The sequence below is a fragment of the Balaenoptera ricei genome, chromosome 14, assembly GCF_028023285.1.
Source record: "Balaenoptera ricei isolate mBalRic1 chromosome 14, mBalRic1.hap2, whole genome shotgun sequence".
In the NCBI taxonomy this organism is placed as follows: Eukaryota; Metazoa; Chordata; class Mammalia; order Artiodactyla; family Balaenopteridae; genus Balaenoptera; species Balaenoptera ricei.
Genome location: NC_082652.1, coordinates 1,924,251 through 1,946,375, shown reverse-complemented (window position 1 = coordinate 1,946,375; position 22,125 = coordinate 1,924,251). Strand labels below are relative to the sequence as shown.

The 22,125-nt window shown below is 42.1% G+C and overlaps 2 protein-coding genes across 18 annotated transcripts in view; both read right to left on the bottom strand.

Moving 5' to 3' along the window:
- Positions 1-865, bottom strand: part of RIMBP2 (RIMS binding protein 2) — a 334,699-nt gene extending 333,834 nt beyond the window's left edge. For all 14 annotated transcript variants that reach the window (XM_059894767.1, XM_059894761.1, XM_059894759.1 and 11 more), the window contains exon 1: positions 93-865. The gene's annotated coding sequence lies outside the window, so the exon portion shown is untranslated. The remainder of the gene's footprint in view (positions 1-92) is intronic.
- Positions 866-1,806: 941 nt separating this feature from the next.
- STX2 (syntaxin 2) overlaps positions 1,807-22,125 on the bottom strand; it is a 38,482-nt gene continuing 18,163 nt past the window's right edge. For 2 of the 4 annotated variants that reach the window (XM_059894082.1, XM_059894083.1), the window contains 7 exons: positions 16,029-16,103; positions 14,607-14,680; positions 13,832-13,940; positions 11,832-11,905; positions 11,568-11,705; positions 9,307-9,417; positions 8,333-8,650 (listed from right to left, as the gene is read on the bottom strand). In XM_059894082.1, the coding sequence (XP_059750065.1) occupies positions 8,444-8,650; positions 9,307-9,417; positions 11,568-11,705; positions 11,832-11,905; positions 13,832-13,940; positions 14,607-14,680; positions 16,029-16,103 (788 nt within the window). In that variant the 3' untranslated portion in view covers positions 8,333-8,443. Of the gene's footprint in view, positions 3,923-7,062; positions 7,189-8,332; positions 8,651-9,306; positions 9,418-11,567; positions 11,706-11,831; positions 11,906-13,831; positions 13,941-14,606; positions 14,681-16,028; positions 16,104-22,125 lie in introns of those variants that run through there. The other 2 variants (XM_059894085.1, XM_059894084.1) reach the window with 2 other exon arrangements.

Genomic DNA, 22,125 nt, shown 5'->3' with positions numbered 1-22,125 from the left:
CTGCAGTCGACAGAGGTCACAGGCCCGCAGGCTGAACCTGCCGACCCCCTGCCCTCGCTCGCCTGGATCACGCTGCCTTTTCTGGAACTTACCTCTTTCTCACAGGCCGGCCCTTAACCATTTTCCTGGTTTAGGAACCTGCTCGTTCAAGGGAGGCAAGGCAGGAAATGACGACCGGGTGTTGCCCGAGAGGCAGACGAAACGACGGCCGTCCACACGGCGTCCTCTCCGGAGGCGCAGGTGCGTCTCCAGCCCGCCGGCAGCTAGGACGCGGGACGCCTCCGCAGAGCTCGTGCCGCGCTGAAGCCCCGGGCGCGCGGCGTCCCGTCCACACCGCAGCCTGCGTCCGGTCTTAACCCAGGCGGGACCCGTCCACGCCGCAGCCTGCGTCCGGTCTTAACCCAGGCGGGACCGGCGCTGCAGGAAGCAACGGCGGTGCGGTGTGCGCTGCGCTCTGCGAAACCACGCGGAGACGCCCCCCAGGCCTTGCGCGGCTGCCCTCCAGAGGCCGGGCTTCGCCCTCGTCTCCCTCTGGAGTCCGTTCTTCTCCCCGAGGCTCACCGCCATGGCCCCGGGAAGCGTGCTGCGTGTTACCTGGAAGAGTAGCCCTGGGGGTGGCGGGGGCCTCCGCTGTCACAGGGGTCCTCGCCAAGCACACGAGTCACAGCCATGAGAAGATGCAGACTGACCCCCGGCCTGCCCCCGACGCTGCCCCCTGAACCCCCGGGGGCCCGGCCCCCTGACCTCGGACTGCCACCCTTTAAACCTGTGGAAGGATGTGGGCTTCGCTTTAGGGGAGAAATTAACACTTCGTTGGAAGAGGTCCCGGAAAGGACGCGACCGCTGCTTGACCCGGAAGCCGGCCCCGCCCCGTCCCCGGATGTCCGCTCCACCCTCCGGGGCCACCGTCGACAGAGCAGGCGCGGAGACCCTGGCGCGGCGTGGGTGCCTGAACCCTGGGAAGGCGTGTGTCTGTGAGATGCGCCGCCGGCAGGCGGAGACCTTGCCCCGCAGTGCCCCAGCCGAGCCTCCAAGGGAAGCTGAGCGGCCGCCTCCCCACCCGGAGGGGCTGCCTCCCCCCCCCGCCCTCTGGGTACCTTTCCACCCGGAAATGCCCAAGGGTGCGAACCCGAAAAATCCATTCAGGCGATAAGCTTCGTGTTCCTGAAGAAGCATAGACAAAGGCACTAAATTACTGAACGTGCACATCAAGACTGCAGCTTGAAAGGAAAGTCCCCGCGGAAGAAATAGAGGAAAAGGCAGTTGGAGGTCATGGGTCGGGGTCCCCCTCCATGGGCTGACGTGCTCCAGGACTAGCTTATTTTTCTTTTTTTATATTCTGGATTTTGAACATCACTTTACAACACGGTTAGAATTCAGTAAGGGTTATGGATCAAGGAAATTCCACCTAATAAGAAAAACTGAAAGAGGATTAAGGAAAGTATAGAGGATAAATAACTCAGAATATGGGGGGGAGGGGTTCGCCCTGTTAATAAATGTTAATAATGAGAACCTGTCAAATTGGCATAAGCCAATTTGTCAAAGCCAAAACCCCTGAATTGGCAGTTGTTGTCAATAGCAAGAATTCAGGTGGGTTCCTTAATATGTCCTGCTGATATCTGAGACACGAACACAGAAGCTTGTAATAACAACAACAATAATAAATAAAACAATCAAAAACACCTAAAATTATTAACTCACATTATATCATTACACATAACAATGGCCAGAGGTGATTTTCATAGTAGAACAATTTATTAATGGATATGCAATAAAATATCTCCCCAAAAATCTTTTCAGAAATGAACACAAGGCAGAAAGTAAATATTTCTTTTTTGGTTCTCTGAGATTTTTTTTTAATGTAAACATGAAATATTTGAAGAAATGATAAAAAGTAACAAATGAACCTGTATATGTATTTTTAAAAATCTGATTTCAAATAGGTACATGAGGCTTAGACATACAAAATGTGTTACCTGATGGATGACTTAAACATCTAAGTACAAATCAAAAAGCACTTCCATATCTTCAACTATAAAACACAGATTCAGTAAGTACTTCAAATCCAGAAAGAATGTCTTGAAAAAATACAGTAAGAATTATTATGAGAGGTGGGGACGAAAAAGACTTAACTTGAAGGGAAAAGTGGGACACGGGGGGAGCACAAAGTTCCTCCACACAGGGACATAATCATACAGACAAATGTTTGGATGTACAAAAGTTACATTAATACAAGCACAAGCTCTAGATATTTAAATATCCTTCAGGACAGGTCACACCTTCAACTTAAGCACAAATCAGGGAGCATGTCCCACTGACAGGCTTTTTAAAGATTTAAGAAATATATATGCTAGAGCCAGGATACTCCTATAGGAATTCTGACTACACAGTGATGACCAGCAAGTAAATAAAATGCATAAATACAGACTTAAGCCTAAGCTAAGCAGTTAGATGTATAAAGTATGAATGAGTGAAATTCATAATTGTACTGAATAAGGAACACAGTTTCTAAACGGTCCGATATAATTCACACTTACAGTTTGCAATCAAGCGTATCTATATTAGTTTTCAAGCCAATGTTAAAATACAGTCGTGTGCTTACACAATCACATACAGAAGTAACAAGAGTTAACTATATTTTGAGTATCCTTCACATATTCATTTAAAATTTTGACGAGATGCTATCTTATAGCTGTCCATTCACTAGTAAGATTTCATACATTTTACAGTCTAAAAATAAAGCATATTATACTAAAAATAATGAGTAATAAAAATGTTAATTATCATAGATTCCTGTAAACTTTGGGAATTAACTTTTAAAGTTCAGCAGAAGAGTAGGTACTGAACAAGAACATTTAGGTGATCTGTACAACGGTTGAAATTTAAAAGAATTACTTAATGTCTGGGAATAATCCCCTTGAGTTTAAAATTTGGTTTTATCACCATCGTAAATTGAGACTTTATTAGTGTAAACAGGGAATCAGAAACCTTATGAATAAAAGAAGAGACCACTGTCTTTACAGTGCAGTAACTAATTTATTATCTTGGGTAATGAAACAGCTAGAAATGGAGCTGAGTACAATAATCGAGCTTTTCCCGCAGGGTGTTGGGTGCATTTAAACCTTATAAATCAATTTTAACAGAAGGCACTAGAAGGGCTTTTTGGGGAACCTTGCAACCAATGTCTTCTAGGCCGATGGCAGACTCTGTAAACAACTGTGCAAAAATGGCTCTAATATCATGAACCTTCCTATTTCTTTTAAAAGGCAATAGTTAATATATAAAATTGGAGTAAATTAAGATGTTAATATATTAAACAATTTATAAACATTTAAAATTATAGATAACTTACAAAACAGCTCTGTGATAATAAAAATAATTTTTGCAAACATAAACAAACACAAATTAAACACAGTACAAAAACATCTCAATCAGCATGTTAGCTGGGAGAGGGAAGAAAGTCTTAGACCTCACATCTAATAGCTTCATAACATAAGACATTCCTAATTAAATCTCACATACATTTTTAACACTGAAATATAAAAAAAATTGAAAATTTCAATAATTCCTTATTCTAAGGCCACTGAAAGCAGTTTCACGTTGTTAATTTTTTGTGGTGTGTTATGCAGAGTCCAAGGATGTTTGGGTTAACTCATCACATCCATTCTGCTTTTCTCACCAAACAATACATTCTGTTGCGTTTTCTCCTTGAATTCACTAATAAAAAGTCAGCACTCAATGCCATGTGTCACAATGTCTGGGATTCATTCATGAAATGGGAGGAGGCTCATTTGCTGCAGGTGTGGTCTGACTCCAAGGATCAACGGCTCTTGGGACATGGTTGCTATGACAATGTTGTTGCTAGGATAATTCCAAGGATCACAAGCAAAATAACTACGCAAATAATAATGAACATCATTTTCTGCAAGATAAAGAAAAACATTTATTAATTTGCAAGATATCAAAGGAAAGAAATCACTAACGTCATTTCCTAACAAAATCCTCCTGGAATTTGAGATGGTTTAAAATACAAGCCCATCATCAAGAAAGAACCCCTACATGTCATAGAAAAGGGAGGGGTGGGGAAGGAAAGTTCCAGAGGCAAAGCACTAAGTTATAGACACATGTATATTAAATGAATTTAATAACTTAAAATACGTATTATTAAGACAACAACTATTTACTCCTGGAGGTAAAAGGCAATGTCTACTTGACACCCTGTGGGGTCTTCATGAACACGTTCTATTGATCACAAGAAAATCCCAAACAGTTATTTCTTGGATGCGTTGTACATCTTTTTAAAACTTTAAATGGATTTATTTCTCACTTGCTGAAAAAAATCTTACTTATACATTTTTTTACATTGAGGTATGATGCAAGTAAGAAATCAACAAGCCATTAACTCGGTCTTCTGCTGCATCCACGGCCCAGAGCAAGGCAATATAACATTTAACTTTTTGCTTTCAATTAACAAGCACCCTTGCACAGCTGAAAAGCTAAACAACCTTTGGCTTAAGAAATCTTGTCTCTCCAGGAAACCCGTCTGCGGGAGAACAGGCGGAATTCACAAAGATGAAAGGCACACCACGCTGTCTGACACCGAGTTCTCTTTGTAAACAGCAGAGATTCATGATTTTAAATTCCGAACTCATGGCACACTTTCATCTGAGAAATCACAGCTGCTCAAACTGGTCAGCTCTGCATCAGTATTAGCCTGCCAAGAGCGCCGTCAGTTACTGCATGAAGATGAGCAGAGCCGGGCCCCTCAGTAAACTTCCACGTCAATCACGCAGAACCCCGGGATCGCTGCCTTCAGGACATCACGCCCTCAGACTTCCTGTTACTGGTCAACATTACGTGTGCATTTCCTGGAAAGCCAGGACTTGGTCCCGACCATCCTCGCGGCCTCCTCACGTGTCTCCTGGGGAGCCTCTCTCAGCACCTTTCTAGACACACCTTTTTCCTTCAGCCTATCACCCCTCCCTTCCCACTGGCATCACCCTTCGGCTCCAGAACCTGCTCCACGTGCCCCTGTCAACCTCACTGCACCCAACCACCTCGGAGAACCAGGGGGCTCTGATTCTCACGGCCGCGTCTCTGGGTAGCACGTATGTGCGTGCTAGCTTCCACCCCTGGCTTTCAGCGGTGCTCTCCCGAACTCCACGATGGCTGAGCTCCTGAACCCTCAATGCCATAGATTTAATGACCATTCTTGCCCAATAACCTGCTCACAACTCAAGCCAAATGCCTGGACTTCTCTTTGGTGGCCCACGCACACCCCTGGGAGTCAAGCCACCACCTACTACACGTAAATCCCGGGCCACGTGTCCTCTTAGCAGTGTCGTTGGATAGAAAACCCGGCACCCCGCCCCCGCTGCAGGGCTCCAGGGAGTAGGATTCCCTCCACACGGTGCCTACAGGCCCAGAGGAGGGCTGTGCTGAACTACTTGCTGAAAGAATAGTTTTTCAAAAGTATATAATTAAAGACACCAACCACTGCATTTGTATTAAAAAAAAAAAAACCTGCTGGTGTGCTCTCCGATGTGTTTCTTATTAGTAAGCATTGTTTTGTGTTCATTTGTGCTTAAAGGCACGAAAGTACACCACCGGCCGGCCAGGCCCAGGGCACAGAGCAAGCCCAGGGCTCCCAGGGAACCCTGCGGGGAGGAGCCTGCCGTCGATCTACCACGTCACCACAGCATCCAATCTAAAATTAAGTTTGCCTTTAGTGGAAGCACATCCAACTAGCCATGTGATGGCCACTAGGAAAAGCTAAGAAAATACATAGTTCATAAAAAGTTCTAAAAATAGTTTTTAAATACCATTATCGTTAATGAAGGAAAATCACATATACCACTTTTTCAGCAGACGTAATAGGAAAACATGGAAGGATACGTAACATCCTGCCTGATGAAAAAGAGAGCCAGCCTTCCTTCTGCCTTCCGAAACAGTGGATCGCTAACCAAGGCAACATCCCAGAGCTTCTAACGGGAACTACCTCGAGTGCAAGGTGGTGGCTATGTGACGCTGGGACGGAACTGCACGAGACCCTCGCCTGTGGTGGGTCCTCAGCGCACAGACGCTCACGTCGGGAAACTCCTCGCCTTCTCTGTCAGGAAGTGCCAAGTGTCTACCAAGCCAGCAGCTGCTTTCACGATAAAATAATGAATTCATCAACGACTGCTTGTCACAATCTAGATATAATTTTAATCACAATGATCATGCCAAACAAACGTTTTAATATAAATAACTGGTATGTCCAAATTTAATACACCAGGCAGCATTCTAACTTAAGAGTTAACGCAAGACGGATGATTCCAAATGCATAAAAAACAACGGAGGAAAAACACAAAATCTACTGAAGTTTGGAGAGGGGTGATTCTCATAAACAAAAATAAAGATACTCTAAATAAAGAACTGAATATCTTTTGTATTCCAAATCCTTTAGTTAAGAATTAACAGGCACGCTCGCTCAGCACAAGTCTTCTCTTTAATGCGGTCACATTTAAAACAAACTAGACGCTGACAAATGGAAACAAGGGAGACGAAGTCTTTTAATTCCAGAGCGTTCTTCACAGCTCTCGTTCCATTCCCTCTAATTCCACAGTAAAATGATGAGCAAATAAATAGAGTTCACAAAGCAACTTTCGGCTGTTGCACTTATTGAAGAGTTAAAACTTAAGAGAGAAATTAAACATTACATTTTAGTTTTTTAATTGAGAAGTCATCCTCACTGCTAAGGTTATTCCACTAATGAAGGGCTCCTTTAAGAAGAGGGCATCCTCCTGGACCAAAAACCGAAGACTGGAGAGTCAGGGGCTGCCGCCCGCGCCGTCACATTTAGTAACAGAGGCGAACCCAGCCGAGGCTTCGAAACCAACAGGGAGGCGACCCTGGTTTAGCAATGAACGGCCGCCCAGCCTAAGCTTGCTCTCAACACAGAAGTCAGGCAAACGCTCCGCTGGCAGCCTTTTATTGCTTTCCAGTATTTTTTAATTGGGCAAGCACCACTATTAGCTAATTGGGCGAGTGAGTAAGCAGATTAGTTGATTAGTTACTTACTGCCGCGCCGGCAGAGAGGCATGCACGCTGACGTAATCCACCGCATCATTTGCCAACTGATAAACCAATAATTAGCGCAATCACAGCCACCAGAACCAGTGACACGGCAACAATTATCCACTTTTTCTGTCAAAGAAAAGCAAGCCGATTATATTGTGGTTAATTCCACACCGCCGTGTTAGAAGACATCATTCATTTAAAATCAAAGAATCTATCGGAATTCGTTTTAAAATCTAAGTTATGGGACATCGATTAATTCTGCTTGACAACTTTCAGTTCTCATAAAGAGGGGTTTTTAATTTAATGAGGTCAGAGTACTTGGAGATAAACTGTTATAGAACTTGAAATATTAGGTTTCATCAACGAGAAAGCTGCAGGACCACATTCTCTTGGTAAACGTCTGATGGAGTGAGACACGCAGCTGATTTGTTTTCACGTATACAGAGCTATGTAACCGGGTCAGTGAACCCAGACATCAGTTACCTATGTATTAAGCCGCTACACTCTTTCCTTTCTTGTCTGTTTGTTACTGGCCCTTAAGTCCTTCACTGGCCCTGCCACACCGTATAAAACAAACCACACTCCACTAGTGCCGTCTGGTCTCTCAGGGGCTAACTCAGCTGCCCCGGGAATGGAACCAGGACCCCAGGAGAGGGGAGGGACGGCCAACATCTCCACAACCACGCACCGAACAGCAGAGGGAGACGCTGAACAAGCTGCGTGTGGTTTCAGATGCCAGGCCTTGAGTCGGAGAGATGGTGATGATTTTTGAAACAAACATCACGTTCCGACCAGTGGCCACTCCGGGTAACGCACCGCTCCCAGCCACCTGCCAGAACGAGGCTGGCTCTGCCGGTGCAGGATAAGATGCACCCCCCGACCACCTTTTATCTCTGTGAAACCAGGGGACTTCTCACGGAAATTTTCGCCGGACTGACGTGCTGTTTAGGTCATGGAGAAAGGAAGGGAACTGCCCTTTTTTAACGATTTTTTTTAAGTGAAAGTCCATTTCATGCCTGGACCAGCCAAAGCACCTCACACGCGGACCTCGTCACCTCACTTTATTTTTTTTAAACATCTTTATTGGAGTATAATTGCTTTACAATGGTGTTTTAGTTTCTGCTTTATAACAAAGTGAATCAGTTATACATATACATATATCCCCATATCTCTTCCCTCTTGCTTTACTTTAAAGCTCAATATTTCAAAAGGTGGTAACACAGAATTATATAAGAAACCATGTCTTACGTCTCAAAGATAATTAACGCTCAGATATTCCCAAGAAAAAGCAGGGTGAGATGCTTTGCAGGCTGACATTAAAGCCCAGACGTGCATCTTATTTGAGAACGTCCATGGGCCATTGTTACGAGTGAATCCGTGCTCAGAATCTGACTATCTTTCCTGAACGTTTTGAAACTCCCTCTTTACAAGGAGTTTTTGAAACTCCCTTTTTTGCCATCACATTGGAAACCTCCCCCTGACTGGCACTGAGAAAGGCATCGTAAACCCAACAGCCGTCTTCCAGCAGGTGGGAGGGTGACAGGCCCTGAAAGCACGGGTTTGGTGCTCCGTGTTGCTCCTTTCCACACTGGAGAGAAAGGGACCAGGAAGTAATGGGTGAGGTCACACAATGAGACACACAGTTTTCCAGTCCCTGAATCAGAACTTAATTCTGTAGTTTCGCTGTTTTCTTAGAAGAGCTTTCACTCACACACGACACACGTTAAGATTCAGATAAAGATACTAAAACTCGTTTACAAAGCTTCAGTGCGAGTGCTACATAACATCTTAGGTCCACGGTCTCAAATAATTCTCTTCTTTCCTCCAAACCAACGGATTAGCAAATAACGTAAACAAAGAATAAAGTGTTCACTGCATAAAATGTGTAACCAATGGTTTTTAGAACTTCCAGTCCCATGAGTTTTGTTATGTCCCTGCAAATAATGACCCGAGAAACAGAGAACTCTGGAATTGGAACCCGTGCAACTGAGAAAAGCAGAGAGACCGACTTTGGCTGCAAAGGGTTTTCATTACTTAAAACCAACAGGGTTCACAGTCAACATAACTTATCTGATAAACTTCAAAAGTTTTAGCAAAAAGAATTACTTCAGTTTCCAAATGAAACATTAATGTAAGAAGTTTACATTTCTTGGAATACCTCTTAAGTAGGCTTGCATCAATGTATGCACACTCAAAATCAAACCCAGAGAAAAACGCACTTTAATTCTTCAAGACCAAACTCACCCTTCTTGCTTTGCTTTGATATTTAATAGCTTTTTTCGTTTCTTCTTTAGCATGTTCTACATAGTCTGTGGCATTCATAACGTTTTTTTCTATGTTGTTGATCATTTCACCCTTAAAACAGAAAGTTTCAAACTTAGAAGGTACTTTCAAATGACTTAATTGTGTATCTTAAGACAGCCACAGAGCAGCAGTAAAGTTTCCACAGGAACATAATGTGCATGTAATGGACACCGAATTTTTTTTCACACTTACAAAAAGATGAGATCATTATAAATGTACAATATACAGAATAATCAAAATCTAACTTGTATTATAAAAAGAACTAAATGGGATGGGCAACAATGCTGATAACTGAAGGCATATCACGTACACTCTGAGATATGCTTTAACATGAGAACACTCTTTAAAGATGGGTGCAGTGAACGGGAGGCGGCTAGCTTTAGGCTAAGCGAATGTTTACTATTAGGCACATACATACAGTGGGCAAAGAATGGCATCTTTTCTAATGGGTAGAAAATTGCTGCAATTTCTTCAAAATACAGTAAACTAGGAATAGCTTACGTTGGCCACTACGTTGACTAAATTAATGAGCAAAAACGTAAAGTGAGGTGAATCCAGTGAAATGTTAGGTGACAAAACACATTACCTGGTCTTCTGTCCACCAGCAGACGTAATCTGTAGCAGGTGAGTGGGGTAAAGCATTGAAGAATGACGTACAATTAACTTACTCATTCACACATTTAAACTTACTAGTAAGTTTTGACTAAACATATATGTTGAATTAGACGAGCCAATATAATGCAGCACTAACAGACTTCTAAAAGGAAGCAATGGAACAAAAAGCTAAGAATACATCGATTTTTCTAATGGCGATTAATACATCTGGCATAGAACAATCCTAATTAAAAGTCCAAGGTACTCTAAAATCTTTAGTAATAACAAAACTAATCACTGACTGTTCTTATTGTCTAACTGGTTTCCTTCCTGAAAATAAGAAGCTGGTAGCAGCCAGACTCCCAGCTCTCCCCTTCTGCACCGTGAGTGGCACAGGCCCTCCCGTCAGAAAGGGGTGAACTTGCCCCGTCCCCACCCTACACCGCAAATGCACCGCACCTCAGCTCTGCACACATCTTTATGACAAGGTTCCGCAAACTAAACAGTGTTCTTCAAATGTTAGAGGCGACGTGGAGGATGGATCGGCACCTGGATGGGTTTCCTAGTGATCCTCACGTAACCCAGGCAATGAGAAATAGGCCAGTCAGACCCGAACCTTCTTAGAGGACACAAGAGATCCTGAAACCAGCCTCCGTGGGAGCGAGGACCTGAGTGTGACGTGACTCCTAAGGTGACTTGGTACGAATGCTCCCCCTTCACGGGGCGGTCAGCTGAACTCAACGGCCCACCGATCAGTGAGTGGCCGAGGGCGAGCCTCGCGCGCTTGCAAAGTCACGGAGGACCTTGTGCAGCATCACGAGAGGAAGCGCAAGCACAGCCACACACCTAACCGCGACCACCGGCTTGTGTTTTACGCTTAACTTTCTGTTTTTAAAAAACTGTATTAACTTCCTCGGTTCCTCACAGGGTCTCCTCACACCCCCGTCACCCCATGCCGGTGGTACTAGACACCGCGTAGCAAGTATAAGCTTCTAGTTACGTCACGGTGTATCCCCTTTGGGACTTATTCTTTCATACATTTCTCCCAATTGTTACTCTAGTATATGGTCCTTACAGAAAACTTGAAAATACATATATTTTAGAGAAGAAGACTAAAATTCCCATAGTCCCACTGTTATTATACTGCTTGGTATATTTCTTTCCTTCTGTGAGTACTGTTTCATGCAGCTGAGTTCATGCCATATATACATACACACAGGAGTATAAGGGCGTGTGTTGTATACATATTCACATTTATACATACACGTGTAAGGTTTAGTACCTCCCTCTTATGTCAACTTGAAATTCTGGCACATAAGGTTTGTATATTTCATTAAAAGTCCTCCATGAACAAAGTCGATGTTGCCTATGGTTGCCCAACAGGCTGTCCTATGGACACACCATACATAACTTAAGTAAACCAGTCCCCCACTGTTGAAAGTTGAAGCTGTTTACAGCATTTCAGTCTCACATGGCAATAACACTACAACTTTTGAATTACAAGACTGCATCCAGAATAATGGCTTTCTCAGGTATACGGGAATCAAATATAAGATTTTACAGAAAACAGCTCTCTATCTCGGAGAAGTAAAGATGTGTGTGATTACCTGAGTCTCAACGAACATGGCCATGTCCATGAACATCTCATGCAGCTCTCGGATGCTGGTCTCCAGCTTCATAATGTCTTTATGACGTGACTCAATTTCATTGAGAGCCTGTCTAGTAATCTGTGAATCTGATATAATCTTTGAAAGACAAAAACAGAAGAGAAATACTGATGAACTTACGATTGCTCTGGAAGTTAAAGGAAAAAAAAAAAACATCTGTATGTATACAAACACGCAAGGCCACAGAGCCACCTGCATACTCACGTCTGACGTGAAAATGGAGGGATTCCCACTTTCCAGCATCTCTTCTAGTTCATCATCAGTGGTAGTTTTTCCAGCTAAAATATTAACAATTAAAAACTCCATTCAGAATGCAGCAATGTTTAAAAATGACTTTTGCACCCATAAGTTAGCAACTAAAATCTGAGTTGTTAATATTTTCAACCAACGTTTTTCTAACCTTTCCAATGTATTTTCTTAGGCAAATATTAACGATGAGAGAAATTAACATAAGCCTAAGAAGTAGGAAGAACTGGAAAACACTCATGAAAAATCTTATAATTGGAATGACTAATAAAATCCAATTTTAGTCTGAATAAGGAACAACTATAAAAACGAAACTGATAATACATTTTGGCATATCAGTTTTCCTAAAAGTTTAACTCTGGCTTATAGGAAAAGGGGGTAAACTAGATCCAGCATATGTTAAATGGACATAATAAAGACTGCAAAATTAGCATCAGAGGCTCTAATACTTTCTGTAGTTTGGACGTTAATACTTTTTCCTTGAGTTAAATGTATTAATGCTGTCTATGAACAGGTTCACAGAATTTTGGAAAAACCCAATTGAAACATCATAATAATTAAAATACCATTTAATGTGAATGTTCACAGCAGCATTATTCATAATCACCAAAAAGTGGAAACAACCCAAATGTCCATCACCTCATGGATGGATAAACAATGTTAATGTAGTCCATCCACACAATGGAATGTGATGCAGCCGTAAAAAAGGGATAAAACACTGGTGTTTGCTGCAGTATGGTTGAACCTTGAAAAAACTGTGCTAAGTGAAAGAGACCAGTCACAAGAGACTATATGTTGTACGATTCCATTCATATGGATGCCCAAAATGGGCAAAATTACAGAGACAGGAGAATAAACTGGCGGTAGCCTAGGGCTCAGGGGAGAAATGGGAAGTGCCCAACAATGGGTACCAAGTTTCCTTTTGGAGTGATTAAAATGGTCTAAAATTGATTGTGCTAATATACTAAAAACCACTGGACTGTACACTTTGAGTATCATTCACATGGTACATCAACTATATCTCAATAAAGATGTTAAAATGTCATTATTTATTTATTTATTTATTTTGGGGGGCTGCGTTGGGTCTTCATTGCTGCGTGTGGGCTTTCTCTAGTTGCAGCGAGCGGGGGCCACTCTTTGTTGCGGTGCGCGGGCTTCCCATCACGGTGAGAAGGCATGCGGGCTCAGTAGTTGCGGCACGCAGGCTCAGTAGTTGTGGCGCACGGGCTTAGCTGCTCCACGGCATGTGGGATCTTCCCGGACCAGGGCTCAAACCCGTGCCCCCTACACTGGCAGATTCTTAACCATTGCGCCACCAGGGAGGTCCTAAAATGTCATTTAATGAGGTTCACGTTTACGGCTGCTCCACCCTCCCCAAGCCCGTGGGAGACACAGAGCAGCCCCAGTGGAAGGTGCACCCACAGGGGGCTTGTGTCACAGCTGAGGAACCCTGATCTTCCACAGTGGGGAGTAAGCAAAGCTGCCTGACCTTTATTCAGCAAGCAAACTGCCTTCCGCCCAGAGGGAACCATGAGCTCCATCTTGTAAGGCTGCCTGTTAGACAGACACCCGCGAGAGAAAGCCTGGAGCAAGAAGGCAGCGAGTGTCTGCTCACCAGACATGCAGAGCCGCGAGACTCACAGGGAACTGTCCCCCGAGACGGGGCAGGAAGGGTTGGGGGACACAAAAAATACATGAAGAAATGACGGTTTAGAGTCTTCCAGGTCTCATTAATGCTCTACAAGTAATCTAAAGTCCACTCACCTAGAACTTTCTGAAGGATTTAAATAAATAATAGGTTGGTTGATTCAATGAATAGGAAGCTATGAAAGCACTTTAGGCTTACAATATTGACCAAAACAGAGATGGAATTACTTTTTTGAAGTTACATACTTTCATGTCAGACCCTAAGGAAGAAAAATATGTTTTTAACAAAAATAGCTTGTTCACTGACTCACTTATTTCTAGCTGACGCTGTATCCGGCCTTTGCTTCGCTCCCGAAATAGAGTCTGTGCTTCATTATACTCTGTCATAACTTTCACAAACTTTCGAGATAGCACTGAATGCTTTTAACATAAAAAAAAAATAGATCAATATACATCGGTCATTTCTTCTATTAAGAGTGATATATAAAAACATTACATTATAGAAATTCAAACTAATATGCCACTTACTCCTTCAAATGGAAAATAAGATTAATAGCAACTTACTGTATAACAGAACCTATGCTAAGAACTTTACATGCATCATCTTATTTGATTTTCACAGTAACCCTACTATACTATTACTATCCCTCATTCTATAGAAGTGAAACCATCATTTCAAGAAGTCAATTAGCCCATAGTTACAGGCTGACTGGGTCAGGTTGGCACCCAGACAAGCTGTCCCCAGAGCCTGAACACATAATCTCCGTTTGTCAAGTAGAGTTAAGTGAACTAAATTCCACTTTGCTGCACCATAAACCTATAAAAGGTGAGGATTTTACCATGAACACTAAAATGATTGTGATAATTCTTTGCTCTTCAGAACAGAATTCTGCTGTTCGGCTGAATACACTTTTTTTCTTCATAATCTAGAGAGGGAGTCTATAAATACGATGCCTTTTTTATGCAGAAATGCTGAAAGAATTAATGTGATGGTAAAGATGAAATTATTTTGAATTTGAAAGACGTAAAAAGACCTATTCTTCAGCATTGCTTCAGTCTAGACAAGTGTGTATTTAATAATCACACCTGGGTTCTTCGTATCCGAAGATCCACTGACGTTCGGTCCCCACTCTCATCCTGATCAAAACTTTGTTCAATAGCTAGAAACAAGCAGGAAAGAGTTATCTTTTCAACTAAAAAATGAAAGGTTTTCAAGCCTAACCTCAAATGTATTTTCTTATCTTTTCAACTCCTAGTAAATTTATGAGTTTTGGTAATTGTCAGTTGCTGATGATAGCACAAAATAAAACCAGATGTTACAGCTTCACATTTCAAAGCAGGCAACATGAATCTGATCAAGTTTGGAGAATTTAACTGTCAATCCACAGGAAATACAGAGCACAGCGGAACCTGTTAAGTGACATTAAAGGGGTGAAATCAGCAAAACTCTGCAACATGGCAACTTCTGACAGACTAATGTCCTGGCTTCTCCAACCAAAAGAAAAAAGTGTTGGGGGGAAAAAGACGGAAGGGGAATCTGATGTGAAAAAACCTGAAGTGACATATCAACCAATCACAGGATATGGTCCAAATAAGGAACCCAATTCAAACGAACTATTAAAAAATAAATAAAAAAATAAAAAGATAATTGGGGAAGTGTGAATTCTGACTGGATATTTTATAATAAATAATAGTAATTAATGTGACTTAGATATAATAGTAGTATTATAGTTGTATTTGGGGGAGAAAAATCCTTCTCTTAGAAATACACACCGAAAACTATATGCTGATGAAGACCCAGATGTCTGGGATCGGCTGTGAAACCAGCTGGGCTGGGTGAGGGCCGCTGGGACCTGCAGAGCTCAAGGGTGTGGACATGGGGTTTGTGGTGGTGACCCCCTCTCCCGACATACGTCTGAAATTCTCCTTAATAAAGGTTCCTTTTGATCTTCAGAAATATTCTTGATTTGAATGTTATTTTGTAAAAATTAAATACAGTGTGTCTTTCTACCACACGGAGAAAACCCACGTCTGTTTCGGTCCCACAGGGAAGCTGTGAACCTCCACCCAGCACCTTCAGCCGAGATGAACTGTACGGAAAGGTTCAAAGGAGCTCACCGAGTACAAGGGCATTCAAGAAGCACCTGGCAACTCATGTCAAAGGCTAGTTGCCTTCTCAAATATCTGCAGTTTAGCCCCAAATGTCATAAAATATAACAGATTAACAATTTATAAGCACATGCTTACTACTACTGTTGGGCACGAATTAGTGCTTCACTCTGAAATTTAAGGGTTAACAGCCCTTAGGTTTAGCTCCTCGTTTAAGAATTCTAGAATAATGAGGAACTTAAACAAGACTTACTGTTCCAAGTACATACAATTTATTTTAAAGTGGTCACAATCTTAACTTTTGAAAATGTAAAAGAATAAAAAGTTATAAAGAAGAAAATAATAATTACCCACATTCCCACCATCAATGATTACATGTAATCAAAACTTTACACTCACATTTTAACTTGGTCCGAATTTTATTAGCAGTTTTCTTGATTTCTTTGTTCAGATCTTCAAGTTCTTCTTTTATTTCTACAAAATTAAAAAAAAAAAAAGACGTGAGTTATAATATCCAACATCAATGTTCAACAAACCTAAACAGAACAATATTCTTGGTAAACAGTCAAGTTTGTTTGTTTCTTGAGAAAAACTACTGATCACCCCAGTGGTTCTCAAAGTGTGGGTCCTGGACCAGCAGCTTCCGTTATCAGGTGTGCGTTTAGTAGAAATGCAAATTCTTGGACTCCACCCCTGACCTACTCACAGGAAACGTCACTGGACGGGCCAGGACCGCGACTTCACAAGCCCTCCAGGCGGCTCTGATGCACACCTAAGTTTGAGGACACCTGGTTTACACTAATTAATTGATGAAATAGTTCCCTGAACCCAGTGCTAACACCTAGACCTGAAAAAGGAAAGCAGAAATTTAACCATATTCTGGGAGAAAAAAAGCCTCCACGTGTTTGATTTCTTTCCTGCTGTCCTCTCTCATCAAAGCGGGCTCCTGGCGGGAACGCGGGTTCCTGCACTGGGGAAGGCTGAACTCACACCCCCAGAGGCCCCGCCACCGCGTGTGGGGAAGGAGGGTCGGGGAAGGGGTCCAAGGGGAAGTGCACGTGGAGCAGGAGGGTCTGTGCGGGGTCTACCCAGCTGAGGACACGATGCACCAGAGTCAGGGGACAGCCGGGGACGCTGACCAGCCGCAGACACACAACTGAGGACTGAGAGTGCAGGGGGACATTCCAAAGCAGGGCTCACCTCTCTGGATAAGAAAGCCCCAGGGTTGGGGGTCACTCAGGACGGAATTACTGGACCTTCCTGCTAACACAGGTGCGCAGGGGCTCAAGCATTAATCAGAGAAATACAAGAGGCGTTACCACACTTTACCCTTCAAGCTACAGAACCTGGCCATGAGGTTATATTTGAAAAAGGCAGGATTTCAAATCACTGAAAGGAAGGGCAATATTGGGAACTTCCTCTTCCAGTGGACTAGGTCATTCCTATCAGTCCTCCTGCTGAGAACAATCAGAAGAGCTGGACGTCATACACCTATAAAGGCAGGAAAGAAGATTCAAAAGAAGGAAACCCAGAGAAATGAGCCCAGTGATTGGAGCTGCTTGAACCCAGAGGCAGCCGAGGCCTTGAGAAGCTAAGAAAAAGCTGAGCTGAAGTTGAAGACCACACCCTGGAGAAAGGGAGGCAGGTCCAGAAAGCTGATGCCCACGGCCAACCACCAGAAATGTTTAAAAATCATCTCTTACAAAAGAAAATAGTACCGAGAGCAACACCCAGCCCTACCCACCACCAGTCCCTCCCATCAGGAAACTTGCACAAGCCTCTTAGATAGCCTCATCCACCAGAGGGCAGGCAGCAGCAGCAAGAAGAACTACAATCCTGCAGCCTGTGGAACAAAAACCACATTCACAGAAAGACAGACAAGATGAAGAGGCAGAGGGCTATGTACCAGATGAAGGAACAAGATAAAACCCCAGAAACACAACTAAATGAGGTGGAGATAGGTAACCTTCCAGAGAAAGAATTCAGAATAATGACAGTGAAGATGATCCAGGATCTCGGAAAAAGAATGGAGGTAAAGATCGAGAAGATGCAAGAAATGTTTAACAAAGACCTAGAAGAATTAAAGAACAAACAGACAGAGATGAACAATACAATAACTGAAATGAAAAATACACTAGAAGGAATCAATAGCAGAATGACTGAGGCAGAAGAAAGGGTAAGTGACCTGGAAGACAGAATGGTGGAAATCACTGCCACGGAACAGAATAAAGAAAAAAGAATGAAAAGAAATGAAGACAGCCTAAGAGACCTCTGGGACAACATTAAACACAACAACATTCACATTATAGGGGTCCCAGAAGGAGAAGAGAGAGAGAGAGGACCCCAGAAAATATGTGAAGAGATTATACTAGAAAACGTCCCTAACATGGGAAAGGAAATAGCCACCCCAGTCTAGGAAGCGCAGAGAGTCCCATACAGAATAAACCCAAGGAGAAACATGCCGAGACACAGAGTAATCAAATTGACAAAAATTAAAGACAAAGAAAAATTATTAAAAGCAACAAGGGAAAAACGAAAATAACATACAAGGGAACTCCCATAAGGTTAACAGCTGATTTCTCAGAAGAAACTCTACAAGCCAGAAGGGAGTGGCATGATATACTTAAAGTGATGAAAGGGAAGAACCTACAACCAAGATTACTCTACCCGGCAAGGATCTCATTCAGATTCGATGGAGAAATCAAAACCTTTACAGACAAGCAAAAGCTAAGAGAATTCAGCACCACCAAACCAGCTCTACAACAAATGCTAAAGGAACTTCTCTAAGTGGGAAACACAAGAGAAGAAAAGGACCTACAAAAACAAACCCAAAACAATTAAGAAAATGGTCATAGGAACATACATATCAATAATTACCTTAAACGTGAATGGATTAAATCCTCCAACCAAAAGACACAGGCTCGCTGAATGGATACAAAAACAAGACCCATATATATGCTGTCTACAAGACACCCACTTCAGACCTAGGGATACATACAGACTGAAAGTGAGGGGGTGGAAAAAGATATTCCATGCAAATGGAAATCAAAAGAAAGCTGGAGTAGCAATGCTCATATCAGATAAAGTGGACTTTAAAATAAAGAATGTTACAAGAGACAAGGAAGGACACTACATAATGATCAAGGGATCAATCCAAGGAAAAGATGTAACAATTATAAATATATATGCACCCAACATAGGAGCACCTCAATACATAAGGCAACTGCTAACAGCTATAAAAGAGGAAATCGACAGTAATACAATAATACTGGGGGACTTTAGCACCTCATTTACACCAATGGACAGATCATCCAGACAGAAAATTAATGGGGAAACACAAGCTTTAGATGACACAATAGACCAGATAGATTTAATTGATGTTTATGGGACATTCCATCCAAAAACAGCAGATTACACTTTCTTCTCAAGTGCACATGGAAGATTCTTCAGGATAGATCACATCTTGGGTCACAAATCAAGCCTCAGTAAATTTAAGAAAATTGAAATCATATCAAGCATCTTTTCTGACCACAATGCTATGAGATTAGAAACCAATTACAGGGAAACAAACGTAAGAAACACAAACACATGGAGGCTAAACAATACGTTACTAAATAACCAAGAGATCACTAAAGAAATAGAGGAGGAAATCAAAAAATACCTTGAGACAAATGACAACAAAAACACGACGATCCAAAACCTATGGGGTGCAGCAAAAGCAGTTCTAAGAGGGAAGTTTATAGCAATACGAGCCTACCCTCTTGCACTGTTGGTGGGAATGTAAATTGAAACAGCCACTATGGAGAACAGTATGGAGGTTCCTTAAAAAACTAAAAACAGAATAACCATATGACGCAGCAATCCCACTACTGGGCATATACCCAGAGAAAACCATAATTCAAAAAGACACATGCACCACAATGTTCATTGCAGCACTATTTACAATAGCCAGGTCATGGAAGCAAACTAAATGCCCATCAACAGACGAATGGATAAAGATGTGGCACATATATACAATGGAATATTAGCCATAAAAACGAACAAAATTGGGTCGTTTGTAGAGATGTGGATGGATCTAGGGACTGTCATACAGAGTGAAGTAAGTCAGAAAGAGAAAAACAAATATCGTATGTTAACGCATGCATGTGGAACCTAGAAAAATGGTACAGATGAACCGGTTTGCAGGGCAGAATTAGAGACACAGATGCAGGGAACAAACGTATGGACACCAAGGGGGGAAAGGGATGGGGGTGGTGTGGGGTGGGGTGGTGGTGGGATGAATTGGGAGATTGGGATTGACATGTATACACTAATATGTATAAAATGGATAACTAATAATAACCTGCTGTATAAAAACATCAATAAAATAAAATTCAAAAATTCAAAAAAAAGAAAATACTATCCTAGGACTCATACTATGGCCACAGCCTTCATATACCAAGCCCAGTTCTCAATCAAAAATAACCAGGAAAAGAAAGACAAAATGACACCCAAGAAAAATGACAGAGCTGTCTTAACAGAGATATCAGACACAGACATTAAAATAATTATGTGCAAAGAGGTAAAACACAACAGTGAGAATTTTATCAGGAAACAGGACACGAGAAAAAGGAGCCCAATGAAATTCTAGGACTGAAAACTATTTTAACCAAAAATAACTCCATGGGTGAAGAGAGATTCCCTGATCTGAAAGGTAATAGCTTAAAGAGAGGTCAGGAGACAAATTGAAAAGATTTCAAAATAAAATATAGCAAGACAGAATAATGGAGAATAGAGAACAGAGGGCAAGAGGTGTAAAGGACACAGTGAACAGGTCTAAAACACATATAATTCAAGTCTCAAAACAAAAATGACAGAAAATGGAGCAAAGGTGATTTATGAAGAGAAAACAGCCAAGATTTTTCCAACACTGCCAGAAAACATCAACCCGAAGATTCAAGAAGCCTTATAAGAAACAGGATAAATAAAAAGAAAACTACATTTGGAAACATGAAAGTAAAACTGATAAACCCAAAAGACTAAAAATCAAATATCTTAAAAGCTACAATTAGACAGCTGACTTAAAAAAAAAAAAGACTTTGAAAATTTATCTTCAAAATCTTCAAGGCGGTGAAAGAAAACAACTTGCTAACTGGACTCCTATACTCACTAAAAAAATATCCTTGAAGAATGAAATCAAGCAAGGATAATTTCAGACAATAGCATACCCCTACTAAAAGAAAGAACAGTAGTTTCTAAAAGGAAAAAAAAATTATCTCAGATGAAAGTTTTAAGATACAGAAAAATGAGTAGCACTGGTATAGTATATATGTGGGTAGATCCAAATCTATATTAACTGTATAAAATAATAGAAAATATATGGACTTCCCTGGTGGCGCACTGGTGAAGAGTCCGCCTGCCAATGCAGGGGACACGGGTTCAAGCCCTGGTCTGGGAAGATCCCACATGCCGCGGAGCAACTAAGCCCATGCGCCAAAACTACTGAGCCTGAGCTCTAGAGCCCGTGAGCCACAACTACTGAGCTCGCGTGCCACAACTACTGAGCCTGTGCTCTGGAGCCCGTGCTCCGCAACAAGAGAAGCCACCGCAATGAGAAGCCCACGCAGCGCAATGAAGAGTAGCCCCCGCTCGCCACAACTAGAGAAAGCCCGCGTGCAGCAGCGAAGACCCAACGCAGCCAAAATTTTAAAAATTAATTAACTAATTTAAAAATATATATATATAAAATATAAATATATATTATTTTTATCTAGTACATATATGATGATAACAGCAATAAGAAAGGGCAGGGTTAAAGGTTCCTAAGGTCCTCCTATTACTTGTAAGAAGTAAAAATACAGATTTATATTAGATTTCAACAAGTCAAGAATGCATACCGAGATCTACAGGACAACTACTAAAACAGTAGTAAATACAATATAGAAGCAAGCTAATGGGGGAGAGTAAAATTCTTAAAAACGAATCCAAAAGACAGCAGGAAAAGAGAGAAAAGGTAACATAGCACAGGCAAGAAAAATAAAAAGCAAATACGATCATGAATGTTAGCCCCAATATATCAATAATTTCAGGAAACAGACTACAAGAGCTAATTACAGACCAAAAAATGATCAAAGGGGACAGAAAGACAAAACCCAACTATATTTCATTTACAAGAGAGATGAGAGAAACATCTAACATACAAGGATATAGAAAGATGAAAAGAAAAATGATGGGGAAATATATGGCACACACACACTAGTCAGGGAGTCCGGTCGAGCTCTGTCGGCGTCAGGCGAGGGCACAGGACGGCACACGGCATCGCCAGAGGCGAGAGGGGCCCTTCCTGCGGGAAAAGGTTCAATTCACCACTGAGACAGGAGGACTCTAAAGGCGTCTGTGGGACCTCCCTGGTGGTGCAGTGGTTAAGACTCTGCACTCCCAATGCAGGGGGCCCAGGTTCGAGCCCTGGTCAGGGAACTAGATCCCACATGCCGCAATTAAAAGATCCCACACACAG